The sequence below is a fragment of the Rhynchophorus ferrugineus genome, unplaced genomic scaffold (genome assembly GCF_030347505.1).
Source record: "Rhynchophorus ferrugineus isolate W39M unplaced genomic scaffold, kcgeb_rfMv2 rfM6, whole genome shotgun sequence".
NCBI classification, from domain to species: Eukaryota; Metazoa; Arthropoda; class Insecta; order Coleoptera; family Curculionidae; genus Rhynchophorus; species Rhynchophorus ferrugineus.
Window position 1 is genome coordinate 36,167,082 of NW_027472585.1, and position 24,844 is coordinate 36,191,925.

General features: G+C 31.9%; 1 protein-coding gene across 2 annotated transcripts; it reads left to right on the forward strand.

Moving 5' to 3' along the window:
• Positions 1-3,415: 3,415 nt before the first annotated feature.
• Positions 3,416-24,464, forward strand: LOC143199034 (choline transporter-like protein 2). Of its 2 annotated transcripts, XM_076408755.1 has the most exons (12): positions 3,416-3,507; positions 5,081-5,192; positions 7,920-8,012; positions 8,069-8,202; positions 12,024-12,196; positions 15,752-15,860; positions 17,519-17,687; positions 19,090-19,322; positions 20,343-20,569; positions 20,627-20,808; positions 20,875-20,961; positions 24,218-24,464. In XM_076408755.1, exons 2-12 carry the CDS (start codon positions 5,175-5,177, stop codon positions 24,338-24,340), a joined length of 1,548 nt encoding a protein of 515 aa, XP_076264870.1. In that variant the 5' UTR covers positions 3,416-3,507; positions 5,081-5,174; the 3' UTR covers positions 24,341-24,464. The 2 variants fall into 2 exon arrangements, with proteins under 2 accessions (XP_076264870.1, XP_076264871.1); XM_076408756.1 differs by lacking the exons at positions 7,920-8,012; positions 8,069-8,202 and having other exon boundaries at positions 3,453-3,507.
• Positions 24,465-24,844: the final 380 nt, after the last annotated feature.

The window sequence follows — 24,844 nt, forward strand, 5'->3', positions numbered from 1 at the left end:
AGAATACGGTGGATGAGGAAGCAATTTGAGGCCCAATTCATGGATTTTTGTCATTGTTTTCAAGGTGCATTGTCTTGGTGAAACAGCACTTTCTTTTTTTCAAATACGGCCGTTTTTTCGGCGATTTCATCCTTCAAACGGTCCAATAACGCTATTTAATAATCGCTGTTGATGGTGTTTCGTTTTTCAAGGTAGTCAATGAAAATTATTCCATGCGCATCAAAATACAGACGCCATAACCTTGCCAGCTGACTGTTGCGTTTTCCCACGCTTTTGAGCGGGTTAAATGACTGTCGACTGGACTTCGAAGTGAAATGATGGAGCCATGTTGCTCACCCATCACTTCGTTGCTCCATGAGCCATCCATTGTCACATATCGACGCAAAAATTCGGGTTTATTACGCTTGATCATCTTCAAACACCGCTCTGATTCATCAACTCGTCGTTGTTTTTGGTCAAAAGTGAACTCGCGCGGCACCCACTTTGCGCAGAGCTTTCTCATATTCGCGAATGATATGATGTACACGTTCAGTTGATATCTTTAGATTGTCTGCTATTTCATTCAATTTCAATTTAAGGTTATTCAAAATCATTTTGTGGATTTTTTGAATGTTTTCGTCGGTAAAAACCTCTTTTGGGCGTCCACTGCATTCACCATCTTCGGTGCTCATTTCACCACGTCTAAACTTAGCATACCATTCATTGATGGTTGATTTTCCCGGGGCAGTGTCCGGAAACTCGGCATCAAGCCAAGTTTTTGCTTCAACTATATTTTTTCTCAAAAAGCAATATTTTATCAACCCGTAAGACTCCTTTTTATCAATTTTTTTCACAATAACAAAAGTTGCTTCACTCAAAATGCTATAATTTCGAAACTAATGATCCGACAGCTGTCAAATTTATACACGCATCTTTTGAGGGTTATGGCTAACTAAAAAGATATGGATTTAGTTTACCTTTACTTTTTAAAGGTTCTAGTAACGCTTTGCATCAATATTTATTTGGAGACATTTAGCGTTGTTGCTACATTAAATGATAATGTTATTTATTATTATTGATGCTTGTGCGGTCTGATTATATGTGAACTGCAGATTTTACTTTTATTTTCCAGGTTTGGGTCCAATTGTCTATATTGTCACTTGCCTGTTGTAATTTTCGTGTGGTTTATTCACTATTGTCTCTGACAACAAAAATCGGAGTATCACCAGCAAATGTAGCCCTCGCAATGTTTCCATTTGTGGTATATACACGTATAGGGTAATTAAAGAATTGGCCCTGATACACTTCATTGTCGTACCGCTTCTTTTATTATAGAGTAGGTTTCCTTTTGTTTGACTCTAAATATTCTAGTTCTTCTGTATATTTCTGTAATATTTTGTGTGTTGTTTCGGTAACATTTTCTGTAGTTTATCAAGTCTGTCATGAGACGGTTCTTTTTATAAGTTGGTTTATCAATTATAAGTTGATGCATGTTTTATACATTTTGAGCGAAATATCTTCAATGTTCAAAAGCCGTTGTATAACATTTAAAATAATGTATTATTTCATTTAAAGTTTGTGAGTTTATGTTCAAGATTTGTTGAAACATGAATAAATTATTGTCTTGTAATATATTTTGCAAAGATAACCTTTCTGTTTAGCAGGAACACCTTATCCTAGTGCTTTATATCCATCCAACTATTACAAGAAGGAATTTATTTGTTATTTTATTAGTTAAAAGTTCAATAAGTTTATCTTTATATTAAAGCAAATATTTGGGCGAAAAATTTATTAATGGAAGATGTTTCAATCCTAAACATAAAAACTAGGGTTCTATTTACTACTAAAGATAAAAGCGAACAAATCAAGTAATCCAAGAAAGGTAAGCTCACCTAGTGAAAGATAGAACCCTAATTTAATGATTTTTTATAACAAGTAAAGTATCCCCCAACTTTATTGAAATAGAGGAGAATTTACAGTGTTTGCCTTAAGTTAACTTATAACAAAAAGAGCTCGAATTGATCTCCAGTTGAAGGTTAACGTAAATATCGGTCTCAGAACGACTGAGAAATTAGAATAAGTTGAAACCTTCACGAGGATTATCCAAAGAGAAGCATACAAACTTACCAAAGTAAGTAATTGATCCAACAGAGATATGAGAGTTTCTAAAAGAAAAACCAGAAACAGGTGACAACAAAATGGGCAATTTTTGCTGGCCCCTTTTTTTTTCGATAAATTTCGATATGCACCGATATTTCCCTTCGCGCAACTTTAAGTACATTTTATATTTGAATTTAAGCTGTTATATTATACACCTTCAGCACTTTTATGTGTGTCATACGCATCCCATAAAAAAAGCGTTTAAATTTGAGTGAAAAAGCGGAAATCATACACGAAGTTGCACCAGGCGTTAGAGTGAAATATTTAGCAAAAATATGGAGTATCGTAGGTAACATTATGTAAAATTTAGCCTTTAAAATAGAAATTGTATAAAAACCTACAAAATATTAGCGGCAAAATACTTTAAAAAGGGCTAAGCTGTTAAACTATTGTTATTCTGTTACCAATGTTATTCTCCTTATTCTCGTTTATTCTGTTACTCACTGTGTATATTTTTCGCAAACTACATTTGTGACTAAATAATAACAAATGCGAAATACGTTTATAAAGTATACTTTGCCATAAACGGTCACTACATATTTCAGTTCTATTCTTAGTAAATGTTTACTGGGCTACAACTACAATACGATTCGAAATTACCATTAGCACATATTTATATCATATTTAACATATATATTATTATTATTTTTAGTTGTAGTAGTATAAAACTGTCAATTATTATTACTTGCTGTAAGTTGGAGAAATTATCTTGACTGTTTAATACATTATATATTCTAATCTCGGTTTTATAAAACCGGCCGGAAGTTTGATAAGTATTCAACAATTTCAGCTACAAAATAAATTATGAAACACAAAATATACAGATTCAAAATGCGATCTCCCATGTATAAAGCTTTAACCAAGTTCTGTTGGTCCGATCCTAATAGAATTCAAAAATATTGTTTATATTAGAGGGGAATTTATTTATTATTTATATATTATATTTATAGTATATTTTTCGAATGAAAGGTAATTTTTGAATGAATAAATAGGCGTATACGGAATGACGATGGGTAGCAATGTTATTGTTTGCTGAGGATTTTGGGCGGCCCGGGTTTAAACCTGTTGCCAATTTTGTCATTTTGATTATTTGCACCTGAAATATTATATGTCAATTGACGACCGGATTCTTATTGACCTTAGAACCTCTACTATGACTTAAGACAAAAATACAGGAAAAGTATTCGATATTTATATTAAAAAACGGAATTCATGGTACCTTAGATTACCTCGTATCAGAATGGCAACAATGCAAAATTTCAAAAGTTCGAAACTTATCAGAATCGTTCCGTTTATTACAAGGATTGCGCGTTGTTACAGGTAGCTTGTGCGCTTAGATTGGTTTGTTTTTCATTCATGGTTAGGGCGGTAAGTGACGAATTCATTTTATTTTAGATTCAAAATGTTTTTTCCTTTCGTTTAAAAGATCATAATAATTTAATTTATATACCACATTTTTTAATTACATCTTACATTAGATATGCTTAGTACAATCTTAAATTACAAATTAATTTAGACAAGAGTAAGACATTTATTTATATTTAAGACAATTGTTTAATTTTAAGTTCACGGACAGTGTAACGTTTTTTCTTTTGTATAGTTTATAGTGGTCAAATTTATTAGACCATTTAACTGGTTCTAGTAATATTTGTGACATGGGAAAAGAATTATGACTTGTGACAATATAAAATATCGTATCGCATCGAATGTTTGGTGAAGGTAGGCGAAAAGATGCGTCTAGGAAAAAGGATGTCTCAACGGATGACCCGTTGTCGAGTATTCCGGATAATGGCGGTTTAGGTAACGGGGCTAGACGAAGCGTGTTAGACGCTACACCTGGTGGAGGCCACTTGTGGTGGCTATAAACATAAACTTCAAAAAGGCCCGAGACCGTGGGTTTTTCGATAATTCTTTAAGGGTCCGTAACGTCTTCTAACGGCATTAGGATACAGAACAAATCAGGATACAGAAAATGGTTTCTTCAACCAGCATCTTCAACCACTACCAAAAACCCGAGGGAGGAGCTTCAGCAATAAAAAAATGGTGCATCGACAACGAGAATCAGAATCAACTAAAGTTTTTGCAACTAAGAAGAACAGCAGAATTGATTAAATATTTTGTAACTAAGAATTTACTAAATAATTATCAGAACCAGAATTTGTAAAACAAACGAAAGAGTTACAGAATCATGACCAGAATTAATCAAGGAACATTAGTAGAATAAGTCAAAGAATATGAATTAAAAAACAGTCAAAAGAGTCAATATTTAAACATAATTAAGAAGAAAGAAAAGGTATCAAGAATGGAAATCAAGAATCAAGAACAGTAGAATTCTTATATGTCACGTGTATATTTATCAGTTAGATATGATGACGGAATCAGTACTATCCTAAAGCAGATAAAAGATTTAGTAAACTATTTTCATCTAATTCATAATTCTTTTCACCATGACGTATCGATTTAACATCATGTAAATACAAACAATATCGCGTATTCATTTACATAAAGAACAGAGAAAATGCAATTGCATTTCATTTATAACATTGTTTTCTCTCCTTAACAACTCAATAATTCATTTAACACTTATACACTACATAAGTTCTTGTGGTAATTGCGAACAATTAGAAGCAGACAAAAGGTAATTGGTTCACGACTGCAACAAAAATCAGTAAGACGTAAAAGTTGCGTTCATTATTAATTGTTGAAAAGTCGAACCAAGTTCTTTAATATGTTACTTAAATACAATTGTGACATGATGAGCGTTATATATAGAGTTTAAAAAAGGAAAAACAAAAAGTTAATTTTGCATAAAATGTAAACTTCTATGAGGAACTAATATATAGCTTGAGGGGGTAACAGTACCCAAATAATAAATTAAATAAGAAAATGAGAAGAAATCATTAGGAATGTGTTTGTTAATTTCTAATTTTTTTCTTTTCAGTGATCGTGTTTGAGTAACTGCTTCCAACTGCTATTTTTATCGCAGATAAAAAACCTAGATAACTAAACTAACTAAACCCGTCCTAATATTAGTGATGTTACGGCTTACACAGGTAATATATTTTCCTACAACGATCAATCACTTATTAATTCCAATTCCAATAAGTGAATCATATTATCTCAACGGGAAAGTACAAGAAAGTACTTCAAATATTTCCGAAAATTAATCTCTTATACCTAAATATAATTTTTTAAACGTAATAAAATTTCGACTTTAACGGCTTTAAATAACATTGTTCTTGCTATGTCAATTGCTATTTTGAATTTGTTGCAATGAAATGCTTGCACGTATTCTGATCATTTTTTTTACTTTAAGAAAGTTTATTGGGAAAAATTGTGCAATTTTCCATCATTTTCTACAACTTTTTCCAATATTTCTAGCGACATTACGATACCGTGTCGCATTTTCGCTCTTCTCCAGCTCTTTTAAACAATATATATACTCCACAAGTTTTACTTTAATGAGCCAGTAACACGTGAAGGATATTGGTCGAGAAGCTTCTTCATATTTAGTTGTAGCATTTGGTGGAGATACAATAACGAAGTACTTTTAGTGTTATAACAATGATTCAACATTATTTGTTACAAGATGGCCCGGTGTATTTCGTATAACCTACATTTATCTTGCAAATTCTCCGAAAATAACATTAGCAACTTCGTCTATTGTCGGTTAACTAAACCTATTCGCGTGCTCATCAACAAGAGATTTGTCTAGTCTGATGACAATATTATAGTTGCAGATGGTATCCGATCCAATACTACTTGAACATTTTGACTAAATTGTTGTCCTTCTGATGAAGGAATGTTTCTTGGACAACAGTTCTTTTCACTATCAAATTGTGATCACAACGTCTATCAATTTTCCCATAAGGACTGCCATAAAATAAATTTATAAGAATCTGCGATTTAATGATCTGCGCCACTAGCAAGTGATACATGATGATGAAGATGAAGACGGCATAACATAATGGTAGATTCACCGCTGTACTTTAACACCTTACAATATCGAGGAACAATTCTCATTTCCCCAATTATAACTGATTTGTTGACACCATAATCTAATTCCTGGTCGTAGTGGAATGGTGCTAGTTCCTGGATTACAGGAGAACTGTGTCTACGGCATTAGTTCCCGCAAACTACATTTGTGACTAAATAATAACAAATGCGAAATACGTTTATAAAGTACACTTTACCATAAACGGTCACTACATATTTCAGTTCTATTCTTAGTAAATGTTTACTGGGCTACAACTAGAATACGATTCGAAATTACCATTAGCACATATTTATATCATATTTAACATATATATCATTATTATTATTAGTTGTAGTAGTATAAAACTGTCAATTATTATTACTTGCTGTAAGTTGGAGAAATTATCTTGACTGTTTAATACATTATATATTCTAATCTCGGTTTTATAAAACCGGTCGGAAGTTTGATAAGTATACAACTAGAATACGATTCGAAATTACCATTAGCACATATTTATATCATATTTAACATATATATCATTATTATTATTAGTTGTAGTAGTATAAAACTGTCAATTATTATTACTTGCTGTAAGTTGGAGAAATTATCTTGACTGTTTAATACATTATATATTCTAATCTCGGTTTTATAAAACCGGCCAGAAGTTTGAATAAGTATTCAACAATTTCAGTTACCAAATAAATTATGAAACACACAATATAAAGGGGTAAATTTAACAATAAAATTTTAATAAAGCATTTCAATTAAATACTAGTTTTTTATATTTGTTAATTTAATTGTTATAGGTAATTAAATGTAATACAGTCAAATAACATTTAGATAAAATAACGCAATAACAGAATTAGAAAAATATATATAATATTTCTTACTTAGTATGTTTGATGTCATACTGCATAGTTTTTATCACCATTAAATTGAAGGCACAGATTTGTCTGTTTCAAAGGCATCTGCGGAGAAACATGTGTTATAATTTTAATTTTTCAAACTTGTAAATTTACTTTCTTTGAAAAAAAAAGGTATTTGTACTTCTACTTCTTTTCGAAAATTCTAAAATGGGCTGATTGAAGGCAACTAGTGACTAATATTTAACTTGTAGTAATGAAATAGGTAGTAGGGAAATGACCTATGAATAGACACATATTATGTATTTGAATTGAGTTACTATTAAAATTACTATTAGGAATTGCGGTTATGGTTAAGCCTTATTAGGAATTATGGTTAAGCAATCTTGGCAAATTATGTGGTCTGTTTGAAATGTAAAGAATAAACCTTCCTGTTCGAAAACTTCATATAGGAGAACATACGAGGTTTCCTGAAGTTTACTATTATTTACTTTAAAAAATCTTTCCTACGATAGAGCATAACTTTTTGGAAAATATTTAATTTTATTTCAATCTTCAATATATATTATTTACTTTAAATGTTACAAATATAAAAAAAAATTATTCACCATAAAGATGCCGCAAAATTTGAAATGGAAAGAAAGAAAATAAATCGGTAAACCTTGTCACCTTCCAGTGATTCGGACGCGCAAAACATATAACCATTAGCGTGCCCATTTAAGTTCCTGTTTTATTACATTTTTCCAAACAAAAATATTGATCCTGTATGACAGTACAATTATCGATGATACTGAGAGCGATAGTTGAATGGGAAACAAATTTTTATTTTTACTATTTTGCTTCCTATTATTCTATATTTTGTCGCTATATAAATCTGCCCTGGACTTTTTGAAATCGGCCCAGACGTTTATAAGTTATATAATTACATTTCTATTTTTTAGTCAATAGTTCCTAATATACCAGTACCTACTCATAAACGAAGAATTACTAACATAATATGGCTGTTTTTACTAGGTGGAGCTGTAGCAATCCTGGTACTATCAGGTAAGACGTTAGTTTTACACATTTCGTTTAAATTCTTTTTTTTTAGTTACCTCCCTTGATATACTGCCTGATCAATATAAGAGGGAGCAAGTTTATGAAAGATAGCTGTGGTAACATATGCGGACAAACAAATTCAAAAACAGGCAGCTCTTGTTCTGGAAAGAATATGACTGATAAACCGTAAGATTATTTCTCATATTTATTATAAAAAAATATTGAATCAAGTAAAATATATTCATGTAAAATGAAATATGTAAAATAGTTCAGTGGTGATTGGCGTTGTCTGCGTGTTAGGTTGGCTCTGACCGTTGGCTACTGTGTGTGCGTATGATATATGAGTATGTTGTATTGGTGCTTTAGGCGAGCTAAATGGTATGGGCTGCTTTGGTGGCTGTAAGTTTCTTTTTTCTCTCAGTGCTGGATAAAATTTTTGTTGAAACGCTTTATGGACTAGGCAACCCATATAATTTGCAGGATGGTCACCGTCACAGTTTACACATTTTTATTTAACATGTTTATTATTTTCTTTTGGCTTCAAATCAATATAAAACATTGGCAGTGGCTCCTTTATTGCACGACGTTTTATGTTATGTATATTTACAACTTCGTGGCCTTGTTCAGCTAGGGCTGTTTTAATTGTTTTTGAATCTGTGGCGTGATGTAGTCCTTTTATAACGAATTTAAAAGTTTTTTCGTGCTTTTAAAATTTCTAATAAAAATTTTAATTTATAAATTTTTATTACAATTGTTTCAGATCCGATTGTTTTTATTGTGTAATTATTACATATTGTCTTGAACAAGTTATGCAGATGTTTAACAACACCTACCTCATATATTGTTATTGGGGGTGGTCTGGGAACTGCTTTTGGTTGGTTTTATTTATTGTTCTGGTTTTCTTCTGTCTCTTCTCTCAGGCCACTGAAACTACTAGTATGTTTGGATGGGTTTTTGAAGCCAAGAGTCACTGATTTTCGTCTGTTTTCAGATTCGTGCATTTGGGTAGTTTCAGTTGTTGGCAATTGGTCATTATTTCGAATAGCGGGTGATTCAATTGATAAATCGACAGAAAGGTGTTATGGATTAGCCATTATATATTGAAATTAACCGTACAGATCACTTAATAGTTATTAAATGTTTAATTTTTTTACGCGCGTCATATTTTACTCGCTCTTTTTACCGTTCCGAAAATAAGAAAGAAAATTCCTAGAAAAAATAAATTTTAAATTTCACGTCCAGTAGTTCACGTGTTCATGTTCTCACCCTACAATGGTTCAGACTAGGTTTTCACTTTTTTGACCGACACTTTTAAGACACCAATAGTAATTCGATATTTTTTTTACAACAGAGCATTCTGAAAGGTACGTCTGCACTCCGAGGTGGTTTGAACAGAACTTGCCTAATATCTAAAACCCACTTCACATAGGAATTCTTTATAAAATTTAGGTGATATAATTTTTATCACACGATTCATTCTGCTAACACACACAACAGGAGGAGATACTATACTAATAAAAAAGAAAATATGCCACTATCAAGAATCAGTTTAGCAGAAAATCAGATAACAGCAGTGACAGTTAAGTCAAGCAAATCTAGGGTTACTTAGCCCTATTATTGCTCTTCAAGATACAACCAAAAGAAGGAGAATTATTTGAATCAAGGCAATGAACAGATGTAACATAAGGAAGTGTATTGGGGTCAATTCTTCAACTACTGCTTAACTACCATGGAAAATATCCCAATGGCTACATTTGCTGATAGCATTACAATTCTTTTGTAGATAATAGCGAAGAAGTCACAAGAAAATTACAACGAAATTATTAATAATATAAACAATAGGACCCCAACTTAGAAAATAAAAATTAACCAAGATATGTTAAATACGTGTATGTGCAGCTCATGTATAATCAGGCCATACAAGCACAAATAATAAATAATACTATCGTTTCATATAGCAATAACGCTAAGTATCTGAGAATCACTCTTCATGGAAAACTTCGCTGGAGTGTTCATTTTAGCTAAAAAAGAAAACGATGGAACCTGAGCTAAAACATAGGAAAACATGTTGGTTAATTGGAACAAAATAACAATTATCAGCACATAGTAAATTGGTATTATATAAGCAAGTAGTGAAACCTATATGGACATACAGAATTCAATTGTGGGGGCGAAAATTAATATAAATACAATGCAAGTTTTCCAGGACAAAGTCTTGAGACGTGAGAAGTGCAGCGAGATACAATATGACTGATTACTTACACCGAGACCTTCAGATACAGACTGTCACTCATGAAATCAAGATAATTTCAAGGAAATATGAGGACAAACTTCATTCTCATGTCAATATCGAAGTAATATAACTCTTGGATAATACCAGAAGAGGGCACAGACTCAAAAGAATCAAACCAGTGGATCTTGTGTAGAGTAGTGTGGTTAAGTGCATTTAATAGAAAAACAGTAATGTTAATATATAAACATTATTATACTAAATACTAAGATAGGGCCAATGGTTCCTCCTAGATATATACCTAGATTTAAGTTACTCTAAAGGCAAAAGTCTTTAACCTGGACAAAGCATCGTTTTGTTGAAAAAGTATAATTTTTTGTAGTTATCGATTTTATAGATATATCAATGTTTTTTTCAACAAGACTGTGATGTTTATATAAAATTTTTTTTGTCGTTTGATCGTATATCTGTGTTTCTACAGGAGCACAAACTACTAATACAGTGCAGAATTCATGATCCTTTAACTTTAATGTTTACAACTGTATACCGATGTCATATTATATTGGTGAGATTTTTAGTAGAGTGAATTGAGTTCTTTTAAAATAAATAAACGATATTTTTAATAGTATATTTTAATACGATATTTTAATATAAAGGTTTTTTCTTGTAAATATATTTTTTTCAAATTAAGCGTCAATCGAAATAAATTTTGTCTTTTTTGGTCTTATTCTCTTTAATTCGCCATATTTTCAATTACATTTCGATTTTATTTGGATGAAGTTAGGCGTTTCTAATTTTAGTCGTTTTATACGTGGCTAATATGGGAAGTAGGAGGTATAATATGGGTATCAATACACTACTGGAATACATGAATATATTGTATGTCCAATTTTTCAATTATTGTGTTTGTCATGCCGATTGTCGCCAAATTTGTGTAAGAAAAATGTGAAGGCGTTTAAATAATGTTTTTCCATTGATTGTGGTCATTGCTGTTGTACCACAGTTTTTGTAATTACATTGTTGGTTTATCAGGAGTGAAGTCTCTGGAAGAAGAAGTGGTAGCAGTTGCTAAACCCTTCTTGGTCTTTTTTGTATTTACTAGATGTTTCGCAAGAATCTTGTTCAGCCATATATATTGGTGTTATTGGCAAACAATTGTGAAATTCGAATGGTTTTGTTATTTCTTTACATAGAATAACAGTTTCCTCTTTAACATAGCTGAGTTATTCAGTCTATACAGACGTTAATCATGGAACACTTGAAGTTGCATTTTCAATATTTATAACTATAAGTTGTTTGATTTGATGAAATCTGCTGCCGATGAAAAGGTCTGGAGGAATAAAATAGTCCCTATAATAATACTAGGGGTACATCTCGCCAATCTAACATAGCCATATTATGTTTTTAATCAAATGATGTAGCGTGACAACCCTCTAAAACTCATAACGATAACTTCGAAAGAGTGTTTAGTGAAATTTATTAGTCAATTGCTCAAATATGAGTGATAACAGTGGAGGGCGTACACTAAACTAAAACGTTTTTTACCATCGAATATGATTAATGGACTGAGTTTAGAGCAATATTTAGAATAAGATATTTTACAGAGAAGGTCATTGAAAATCATCTTCCACATATCATGTAAATAATAATTATTATAAGAAATATTTGTTTGAATACAAGTTTTAATATATGCTATCTTTAGTGTTTATTTATAGAGCATGCAAACTGTACATATTTTGTTTTGGACTACATTTTAACTCTTTTTATTTTTTTATAGGTATGTACAGACTGACGGGAATACCACAGAATGTGTTGCATACTGCATGTTTTGGAATGAAAAAGATTGTATTGCAGGAATACACGTAGAGAGAAGTACAGAAAAAATAACAGATCAGTCAGATTCTGATAGCATCATATGGAAAATTTTTTTTTGCGCTTCAATAACTATACGTGAGTTTTCACCATAATATGGTTAGCTATAATTATTCAGAACAGAAAGTTTGTAGCAAATTTCCAAAATTTCTTTTTAAATATGTTGAAGTAAGCGAACAACTCTCCCTCTGCTGTCACTTTGATCACTAATTCAGAGATTTCTCAATATTTATGTGTCCGCTTATTTATTATCTTCTGCATATTGCACTATATCTGTATTTATATGTCTACTTTCTTGGCAAGTACTAATATCAAAAAAGACCTTTCAGGTACAACATTTTTCCAATATCTTCAGTTTCCCGGTTAGCTATAATTATTTAGAACAAAAAGTTTGTAGCAAATTTCCACAATTTCTTTTTAAATATGTTGAAGTAAGCGAACAACTCTCCCTCTGCTGTTACTTTGATCACTAATTCAGAGGTTTCTTAATATTTATGTGTCTGCTTATTTATTATCTTCTGCATATTGCACTATATATACGCATTTATACGTCTACTTTTTTGGCAAGTGCTAATATTAAAAAACACTTTTCAAATACAATATTTTTCCAATATCTTCAGTTTTCCGGTTAGCTATAATTATTTAGAACAAAAAGTTTGTAGCAAATTTCCACAATTTCTTTTTAAATATGTTGAAGTAAGCGAACAACTCTCACTCTGCTGTTACTTTGATCACTAATTCAGAGGTTTCTTAATATTTATGTGTCCGCTTATTTATTATCTTCTGCATATTGCACTATATATACGCATTTATAGTTCTACTTTCTTGGCAAGTGCTAATATCAAAAACACTTTTCAAATACAACATTTTTCCAATATCTTCAGTTTTCCGGTTAGCTATATTTATTTAGAACAGAAAGTTTGTAGCAAATTTCCACAATTTCTTTTTAAATATGTTGAAGTAAGCAAACAACTCTCCCTCTGCTGTTACTTTGATCACTAATTCAGAGGTTTCTTAATATTTATGTGTCTGCTTATTTATTATCTTCTGCATATTGCACTATATATACGCATTTATATGTCTACTTTCTTGGCAAGTGCTAATATCAAAAAAGACCTTTCAAGTACAACATTTTTCCACTATCTTCAGTTTCCCGGTTAGCTATAATTATTTAGAACAAAAAGTTTGTAGCAAATTTCCACAATTTCTTTTTAAATATGTTGAAGTAAGCGAACAACTCTCCCTCTGCTGTTACTTTGATCACTAATTCAGAGGTTTCTTAATATTTATGTGTCTGCTTATTTATTATCTTCTGCATATTGCACTATATATACGCATTTATAGTTCTACTTTCTTGGCAAGTGCTAATATCAAAAAACACTTTTCAAATACAACATTTTTCCAATATCTTCAGTTTTCCGGTTAGCTATAATTATTTAGAACAGAAAGTTTGTAGCAAATTTCCACAATTTCTTTTTAAATATGTTGAAGTAAGCAAACAACTCTCCCTCTGCTGTTACTTTGATCACTAATTCAGAGGTTTCTTAATATTTATGTGTCTGCTTATTTATTATCTTCTGCATATTGCACTATATATACGCATTTATATGTCTACTTTCTTGGCAAGTGCTAATATCAAAAAAGACCTTTCAAGTACAACATTTTTCCACTATCTTCAGTTTCCCGGTTAGCTATAATTATTTAGAACAAAAAGTTTGTAGCAAATTTCCACAATTTCTTTTTAAATATGTTGAAGTAAGCGAACAACTCTCCCTCTGCTGTTACTTTGATCACTAATTCAGAGGTTTCTTAATATTTATGTGTCTGCTTATTTATTATCTTCTGCATATTGCACTATATATACGCATTTATAGTTCTACTTTCTTGGCAAGTGCTAATATCAAAAAACACTTTTCAAATACAACATTTTTCCAATATCTTCAGTTTTCCGGTTAGCTATAATTATTTAGAACAGAAAGTTTGTAGCAAATTTCCACAATTTCTTTTTAAATATGTTGAAGTAAGCAAACAACTCTCCCTCTGCTGTTACTTTGATCACTAATTCAGAGGTTTCTTAATATTTATGTGTCTGCTTATTTATTATCTTCTGCATATTGCACTATATATACGCATTTATATGTCTACTTTCTTGGCAAGTGCTAATATCAAAAAAGACCTTTCAAGTACAACATTTTTCCAATATCTTCAGTTTCCCGGTTAGCTATAATTATTTAGAACAAAAAGTTTGTAGCAAATTTCCACAATTTCTTTTTAAATATGTTGAAGTAAGCGAACAACTCTCCCTCTGCTGTTACTTTGATCACTAATTCAGAGGTTTCTTAATATTTATGTGTCTGCTTATTTATTATCTTCTGCATATTGCACTATATATACGCATTTATAGTTCTACTTTCTTGGCAAGTGCTAATATCAAAAACACTTTTCAAATACAACATTTTTCCAAGTTCCAAGTTGACACGAATTCATGCCTTTTTGTTTATTAATTACCTCTTACATTCGATTGCTTAATACAATCATAATTTACAAATCAATTTATTGCTATTGTTCTATTGTATTAACATTACATAAATTTAAAAAAAAAATAAATAAACTTATACACTAAATTAGTTCCTGCGGTTTGGTTCGCTTCAATCTTCTGATTTGTTGCGTGTTGTCCAGTAGCTGTATCGCTTCTACCTTGCTGTGCCTTAGCAACTTTATTTCATGTTTTAAGGCGAAATATTTGATCACTTCGTCTATCCATTTGACTCCGAGATCATAGTGCAGTTCTTCGTTGGTTACGTAGCGATAAGCATTGGTAATTAAGAGTAGAATTTTGTTTTGGTTGCGTTGGATTACTAGTTGGTTTAATGTTTTAGTGCAACCCCATAGGTTCAAATAGGCTTTAGGATGTACTGATAAACCAATCTCTTTGATTTTAGATCAAGTTGAGAGTATCTTCCGACTAACCAATTCAGTTGCTTGACTTTGAGTCTAATTTGCTCTGCTTTTTGTCTCACATGATGTTTCCAGTTTAACCTACCATCGAGATATATTCCGAGGTATTTAGCTGATTCTGCTTGAGGATGCGGACATCCGTCAAGTGATATAATTAAGTTTTTGTCAAACGCAAAATTAACATGGACAGATATGGAGCTATTAAGCTGTATTTTCTAGTCTCTAGCCAATTTATAGATCTTGTTGACCGCTACTTGTACTTGTCCTATAACTTTAGACAGAGACATCTTTTGCCATTATAACTGTGTCGTCAGCAAATGTTCCAAGTACTGTATCTTTTGTTGTTGAGATATCAGCAGTATAAAGGAGATATAGAAATGGTCCCGAGACCCTACCTTGTGGAACTCCAGCCGAAATAGGTTTAAGTGTTGAGAATTAATTCATGCCTTTCTTGATAATAAATGTTGTTTCTAACAGTTTGCGAGAAATCTTGATCATTCATTGCTTAGAAAGGCCTGAACAATGTCTTGCTCTTAGCAGATAGTCCTTCTAGTCCACTAGAAAAAATAGTTGTGGAAAGTTTTTATACAGTTCCTGTAGATCTTTCTTTTCACGATAATTATAGTTTGACCGCCACAAATTTAACCTTTATCCGTAAAATAAATGTTATTTTAGTTATTTCAATGTTACTTCTGATGCTTCTACGGTACGCAGCGGGATGTCTGGTGTGGTCTTTAATTTTTATGTCTCTTGCCACAGTTCTGGCCGGGGTAGTTGTTTCATGGCAAGTATTACATATAGATAAATTAATCATAATGTTGTCAAATTATATGAGATTATTAAAGAAATATTTTGGTCTGAGCATACACGATTGCCTATTATATTCGGTCTAGTAAAAAGAAATTCGTTATTTTTCCAATAGATGGCTTTAATAAATAGTATTTGCGCTGTGAGAGTCCTATCAGTTTACACTGGATGGCATTACAAAGATGCATTATACACTAAAAGGTCAATTATCGAAAATGTTAATAATATTATGGAAATGCCTATTGCAAAAGCTAAATTTTATTTTGCACAAAGGAGTCGATTAGAATCATTTTGAAAAGTATTGTTATCTCCAATGGCTAGGATTGCATTGTTTAGCAACATTTTCATTGAATGTAGACATGACATTGAATGAGAATATAAAGGACTTGTCCCAATACATTTTTCTGTGGCACACCTCCTTGGTCTTAAGTCAGAGTTGGCAGCGTTACTTGGCTTAAATTTAATGTTTGAATATTGACTAATGCTTTAAGCCCTCATGCCAAACTTTATCAAAAGCTTGAGCAACATAAACAAAATACGAATAAATTACTATGTTCTTCTAGTGATTTTTCTATGATATTGGTGATTCTGTGAAACTGATCAATTGTGGAATGTTGTTCCTTGAAACCATGATGATTTGGGATAAAATGCTTCCCCTTAATTGGATTTATCCTTTTCAATAACATTTTTCACATAATTTCGATATTGTTGGCAATAGTGATATTGGTCGGTGTGACGCTGTTTCATAAGGTTTCCTGATTTAAGAATAATGATTACTTCAGCCATCTTCCATAGTTGTGGTACACATTTTAGTATGAATGAAGCATTTATTATTCTGTTTCTTCAGAATACCAGGACATGTAGCAATCGCGTCATTAGAGCAACGTAGAACGGTGAATTCTGAATAAAGAAGTGTTTTGTGATATATAAATAAACGGCAACGAAGAATCGATCTGCATCATGACAATGCAAACTCTCACATATCGACTGAAATATGCGCTTATTTAAGTGGGCAAAAGTAGGAATGCAGAAAAATTATCGATATTTTTGGGCGATATATCGAACTTTTTTTTTAGCCGATATTTTTCTAAACTTAATATAATTCTTAGTAATTAAGTACCAATTTTAAAGGTTTGGTGGATTTTGATTTTAAATTTTTATCAAAAATATCAGTACTCTAATATTTTGATATATTTACATTATTACATTAAGATTATTTACATATTTAAATTATTTATAAAATGTCAATATATATATTGTAAATATTTTTGTAATAATTTTGTATGTATAGGCAAAAGATCGGACTGATAGGTTATCCTCTGTAGAGCCCTGATTTGCAAAGACCACTAAAAAGGTATTTTGATTCTCGCGTATAAAGAGCAAGTTGCGTAGTCTGCAAAAGTGTATTGATCATTAAGGAGTATATTTCGAAAAACAATAAAGCCATTTTCGTTTAATTACTCTCTTTTACCATTATTATGTTATTATTATTCCTATTATTAGACTAAAAATATTAATAGCAATTCTCCTATTGGAGTTTTAATATTTGTCGACTGAAATAGATTCTCTTATAAATCTTTACACGTAATCTTTATCGTGATCAGAATGTCAATTTAATTGATTTTTCTCTTTTAGGATATTTTTGCGAATTATATATGTAAATATAATTTTAACAATAGTCGCGTTATGTTTATGTTTGTTGGTGTATTTCTGGTCATCAAAAATTTCCCTGTTAGTTATGCTGATAAATGAGGCGGGAAAGTTTATTTTCGACATACCAACTTTAATGGCTTTGCCGGTTGTAGTAAGTATTCTTTATAACTGGTGTATTCATAATTTTATTGTAATTATTACTCGGATGGTAATAAACATTTAGTTTACGCACTTCACTGACATCAAGAAGAGTTAATTGTTTGGCGAGTCGATCCGGATACACTGATATTCTTTCGGAGTACTTTACATTGGCACTTTGAATCAACTTGTTTTGGTTTCCAGAAGGCTATAGTCCCGAATGACGTTGTTATTGGCTTAATTCTGAAAGATGGCTACGTCCATAGAGATGGGCCAAAGAATTGCAAACAGCAATACCTGATTATCCAAAGATAATTTGGATGTATGCCTTATAAGCCAATATATCTGGTTCAGTTTAAACCCGAGTTGTTTACGATTTACTAATATACGTTTCTTCCAAGTTCAGCGTCGATCCCTATGCTTTCCTACATTTTTAACGTTATCTGCTTGCGGGAATTCATGATTGTTAAACTCCAACAGAGGACAAGTCCTTCTACGTAAGATTCGTACGTTGTTTTCAATCACACATGGATTTTGTTGAGATGAAGTTGGAGGTTCCTTGTGACTGATATTGGATCCTCGTGAGATTATAAATCGCCGTATTGACAGCGTATGTTGCTACAGCAGTGATATCACCTTATTAATGATCACCATTTGCTTTTAAAGCATTATTTTTGTCGCGGAATTCGTAGTGTCTGAATAGTTTGCAACGGAATTTTTGTCTTACTCTTATATCAAAACATCTGCTAATTGCTTCAATGATGTTGGAGGCTGAAAACTACAACTCAATTTCTGCTCTAAAAAATCCATAATGGTTCAGTTATGCCTGGTTATTGTGCTGGTCAGGGAAGATGTTTGAAAATACTCTGAACTCTGATACTTCTCAAATAAAGCCGGAAGCTTTTTGGCTGTGTGGAGAGACGAATTTTACTTTTACTTTTATCAAATGTAATACAACTATCATTCAATGCTTCCAAGAAAAATGTTGCGGTTTATACCGTTGGTTTAGAACTCATAATTATAATTCAACATGTGCTAAGTACCTCGAGTGTCAGTACACAGTTAAGAGTGCCATTGAACTTGTTAACCTAATGAGTGGAATGCGTAGACTAAAACGTTCACTACCATCCGATCTTATTAATAGACATATATAGACTTTAGAACAATATTTAGAATAAGATATTTTACACAGACCTCTACATGTCATGTAGATAATAATTATCATAAGAACTATCACAACTAACACACTACCGTTATTATAGTGCTAGGGGTAATAAAATAAATGAAATTGTCGTAAGAATTCCATTATTTTAAAAGTTATTAAAATGACTTGAGATCTATTGTACAAAATTAAATTATAATAAATTATGGTATATTTTTGACAAGATGGTATTTAGTAATTTATTTATTTTTAGGTTTTCCTACTCTTATATCTTTTAATTGCAGCATTTTCTGTTGTTACAATAAAACTGACGGATTACGGACGTTTAGCAAACTCACATCCCAAGATCTATAATTCGGTATCGATGAAATTAGTTAACTTTACAGGAGTTTTTAATGGTTTTACTATTTTATGGGTCGGTATATTTTTAGCAGGGATAAACGTTATGGTAATTTCAGGAACAGTCTCGCAGTGGTACTTTAAGAGGTATTTATTTATTTTATAATTATTTTATGACCAATCGATTGTTAAGCAAGTGTAATAAATGTTAGACACATGTGTTGGCCCTAAGTATACGGTTTGTTTAAACCTTCATGTTGTTGATTGGTTTCAGCAAATCAACAAAAAAGTCACATCTAAGATTTTTATTATTCACCGAGTATTATACCGTATATGTAAACGTAGTTATGTCTTGAATATAGTAGGATGGGATCACTGTTACGAATTAATTTAATTAACAAGAGAGACTTTATTTACATTGTTGCCCTTTATATATTTTGAACAGCCGTTGGAGTCAAACTAAAAGACCCTCTTCTAGACCATCTTCTACATATTAGAAATTGGTTCTTTTATCAATGTTAACAGTATCTCAATTTAAATTAATAATTAATTAGCATTATATACATAAACCAGTAGCAAATACTTTTAAATTGTAATAATAAAGCTGAATGTTGATTATTTAAGTTTACTTAATGGTTTAGTGAACAAGTCTGCACAATTATCCGATGAACAATTAACTATTTCTTTAGACATAGTTTTAATAAAGGCATATTTTATTTCAACATGTTTGCTTCTCTTTACGTTCTGAAATTTTTTAATCATAGAAATAGCATTTAAATTGTTCACTTTTAACTCAGTCGTTTTGTTATTTTTTTGCGGGAATTCCATGCCACTGGGTTTGACAATATAAATGCTATGAATCTTCGAACACTTTTTGTAGTGAAACGGTCACCATCACAGTCCGCATCACTCATTCCTTCATGTCCACCATATATTAATTATTTCTTCGTTTTCGCTGATGTTGAGATAAGCCCCATTGGTGTTTCTATCGTCTTTCTTTCTTCCATGTTGAATTTCTCAAATTGTTATTGAATGATGTGATTAATCTTTAATCTTTCCTCTGTATTCGTTTTAAAAAAGTTAAAAAAAGTAAAAAAGTAAAAAAGTTTTAAAAAATATAATTAAACCAATGTTAGGACACGCTTTAAGATATTATATTTTTTTCAGAAACAACAAACGTCTTCGACATCCTTTAATAGTTTCTATAGTAAATACATTTAGATACCATTTGGGTAACATAGCTCTTGGATCGCTCATTTATATGCCGATGCTGCTTTTAAAAGCAATGTTCATGTTATTAAACAAATGGATAAAGAGGGCGTGTTGTTGCGATTGCGTGAAATTCCTGGAAAGACTGGTTCGATTATTTATCAGAAATTCTTACATTTTAACGGGCAAGTATCATCTAATATTGATATAACGTTTTAAATTTATCAAACATTATTTAATAGGAATTTATGGTGATCCGTTCTTGGAATCTGGGAGGAAGGCCATTAACATTTTGATTGAAAACTTAGAAAATGTTTTATCGATTTACTTTATTGGCAATTATGTTTTTGCCCTGATTCAGATTATGACCATCGTTCTTATAATGGCACTTTCAGCGGCCGTTGCAGTCATAATGCCACCGGAAGTAAGACATTAATTTCATTAAAATATAACAATCGTAACATACACGTAATTTTAATTGTATTTTTAGGACAATAAAAGTATGACCTATGCATTTTATACAATTTCCGGAATAATAGCCTTTATAGGTTCATCAATTACATTAAATGTCGTTCGTGTAAGTATATAATCGATGTAGATTCTATTTTCTAAAAAATAATGAGTAAGAGAGGTTTTTTTTTTACTTTGTAGTTAACAAGTAACAGGAAAACTTCAATTAGGATTATTTTATTAAACGAATAATCAACGTGTTTATATAAATGTTTGATAAATTTATGATCATAGGTTGTAAGCTATCTTCTTATAGTTTTACAATTATTTTTCTTACGCCTTCCTTAGTTTTAATCCACTGGCTCACTTAATCGCCTTAATTTATATATGTAGACACTATCTCTTTCAATGCACTTAGTCTAATGAAGAATCACATTTTTTACGCTTAGGTCAAAGAATTTCACCACCACGTCCTTTGTACATTTTCTCAGATCTCCCTTCACTTCCTTATCATTTCATTTTTTTACCCTAGTGAATTTTCACATAACCGTTAGCTTTTCTCAAGGAAACGTAAGGAATATTTAAAATATCCCATCGGAAGGTCTCCAAAATGACAACAATGATTCAAAACACAATCAATACTGGAATTAACAAATTATAATAATGAAGTATCAATTGACATTATTTTTTTCAATTAATTTCAATCAATCTTACATTATATTGCTTAGTACAATCTTAATTTACAAACTAATTTATTACTACTATTCTGTTGTACTTGCATTAATACTAAAGCTAGACGAACGCGAGATTAATACATCAGTATCTATTTCCCAAATTAAAATAAAATTAAACTACTTAAGCTAAAGTCAAGAATATACTTATACACTAAACAAGTTCCTGCAGTTCAGTTCGCTTCAATCTTCTGATTTCCTGCGAGATGTCCAGTACTTGTATTGTTTCCACGTTGCTGTGACTTAGCAACCGTATTTCCATTGTGTATCCATTTCGATTTCGAGGTATTCGTGCGGTTCTTCGTTGGTTACGTAGCGATATGCATTGGTAATTAATCGTAGAACTTCGTTTTGGCAGCGTTTGATCAATTGTTGGTTTGATGTTTTAGTGCAATACCTTATTTGCATCAAATAGATCCATGGGCTTTATTATAACTATGATGACTAACCAGTACAGTTGAGTGATTTGAGTCCGATCTGCCCTGCTTTTTATCTAATATGATGTTTCCAATTTAACCTACCATCGAGATATATTCCAAGGGATTTAGCTGATTCTACTTGAGGAATCGGGCATCCGTCAAGTATCGTACTTGGTTTTTTGACAACTCGCCGCAACGCAAAATTAACATTACCATATTTGGAGCTATTAAGCTGTATTTTTCGAGCCTCTAATATATTTGCCGATCTAGTATTTTTTTCAATTAATTACAATTTTTCAATTTATAAAATTAATTTATTGCTATTATTCAACAAGTAGATCATCGTTGGTTACGTAGCGATAATCATAGGTAATTAATCGAAGAATTTTGTTTTGCCATGTTACACTTTAGGTCAATTTGAGAATATATTACGACTAATCAGTACAGTTTTTTGGTTTTGAGTTTGATCTTTTCTGCTTTTTGTCTAACGTAATTTTTCCAATCTAACCTGCCATTGAGATAGATGGTGAGGTATCTCACTGATATTTTTGGGTACACAGCATGATTGGATCGATCTAGAAGTCACTCAAACATACGAAGGTGGGCTCAAACAAGGAGGGACGGTTACGAAACGAGGCAGAAACTTCTTGGAATTGCGCTTAAACAGCGTCAAACATTGCTCTGAAGTGGTCTCAAGGTTGCGCTTGTTGTATCATCGGAGGGGGAAAGACACCGTACATCTAAGCGTTCTTTGATTCCGCTGCGGGATTTCCCTTTTAAAAACTACAATCGAATCACTGATCGACATTGCCACAAGTATTTGTACCAAAAGGGAAAAATTCAAAAATTTGGTAGATGGGTTCCAGGTGTGTTAAGCATACTGTTGTGTATAACAGATCAATTTAAAAGTCCCCGGCAAACCATAGTAAAACACATTTTTTTGACAAAATTAGAATTTTTTATTCAACATAATTCCCTTCAAGATTGTGACAATACACTGACTATAGCGACCTTCCAACTATTCGATACAATTTTTGGCCTCATAATATATATAAATAGGCCTCAGTTTCGGCGATCACCTCTTCATTCGACGAACATTTCTTCTCGGCGAGCATTGTTTTAAGATCAGAGAACAAGAAATAGTCGCTGGGGCCAGATCTAGATAATACGGTGGATGAGGAAGTAAACTGAATTCATGGATTTTTGACATCGTTTTCATTGACTTGTCACACGGCCCATTGTCTTGGTGAAGCAGCACTTTCTTTTTCTTCAAATGAGGTCGTTTTTCGGCGATTTCGTCTTTCAAAGGGTCCAATAACACTATGTAATAGTCGTTGTTGATAGTCCTTCCTTTTTCAAGGTAGTCAATGAAAATTATTCCATGCGCATTCCAAAAAAGACGCCATAACCTTGCCAGCCGATTATTGCGTTTTCCCACGCTTTGGAGCGGGTTCATCGTGTGCAGTCTACTCGGATGATTATCGATTGGACTTCGGTGTGAAATGATGGAGTCATGATTCATCCATTGTCACATATTGACGCATAAACTCGGGTTTAATACGCATTAACTCGTCGTTGTTTTTGGTTAAAAGTGAGCTCGCGCGGCATCCACTTTGCACAGAGTTTTCTCATACCCAAATATTCATGAATGATATGATGTACACGCTCAGTTGATATCTTTAAAGTGTCTGCTATTTCATTCAATTTGAATTTACAGTCATTCAAAATCATTTTATGGATTTTTTAAATGTTTTCATCGGTAACAACCTCTTTTGGTCGCGTTGACTGCGTTCACGGTCTTCGGTACTTATTTCACCACGTCTAAACTTAGCATACTACTGTATTTTTTCAGAAATCCATTATTCATCTTTTTCACACAACAGAAGTTGCTTCACTCAAAATGTTATAATTCACAAACTAATGATCCGGCAGCTGTCAAATTTATACACGCATGTCTTGAGGGTTAGGGCTAATTAAAAAACATGTGGATTTAATTCTAGTAGCGCCATCTATGTGTCAGGCCGGAGACTTTTCAATTGACCTGTTATTTATTTGAAATAAATTTGCTGAAAGATATATAAAAATTAATTGATACCTCTAGTAAATCAGGAAACTACATTTTCAGATAGTTTCAGATTGCATTGGCGGTATATTGCATGATAAACTTAATATATATCGCCCATATTTGAATATTATTGAGCTGATGATTTAATATGATTGTTTTCTTTTTTAGGTCGCAGTCGATACTCTGCTGATATGTTACTTAGAGGACATTAAGGTCAACCAAAAATATTCAAAGCCTTTACTTGCATCTACAAATCTCCATCAATTTATGGAAAAATCAAAGGCATTATAACATATATAACAAATGGCTGTTTATGAAAATCCTTTAGAACGTTATATTTCCCATTAGACCTACTTGCTTTTATAAATTTGTACTAATGAACTTTACTAATTAATTAATCTCTTTTACTGATCAATTTTGGTCGTTTTTTTTCTTAAACTTTATGTTGTTTCATTATGTTTTGATAAACCTCCAGTTTTGTTAGACCCTCAACGATGTAAGGGCGATGCGAGGACCTGGTTGTGGATCTGACCATCTCCTTCACCCAACAGTGCGACTGTGACTTTAATGGACGCAGTATCACAATCCAAAATATTAAAAGGAATGTCAAACCGAGATGATAAATAAGTTTCAGGCACTGAAACGACTAAACGATAAAAAGATATAGTAACAGATAAGATAAGATAAAGCTAAGTAACAGAAAAGGAACTATCTATTGAAATATAAATTGCTGCGTATGCCGCCAAAATATGTCCACCAACTTGGTATAAAGCACAGCTCGAGAGATGCGATATA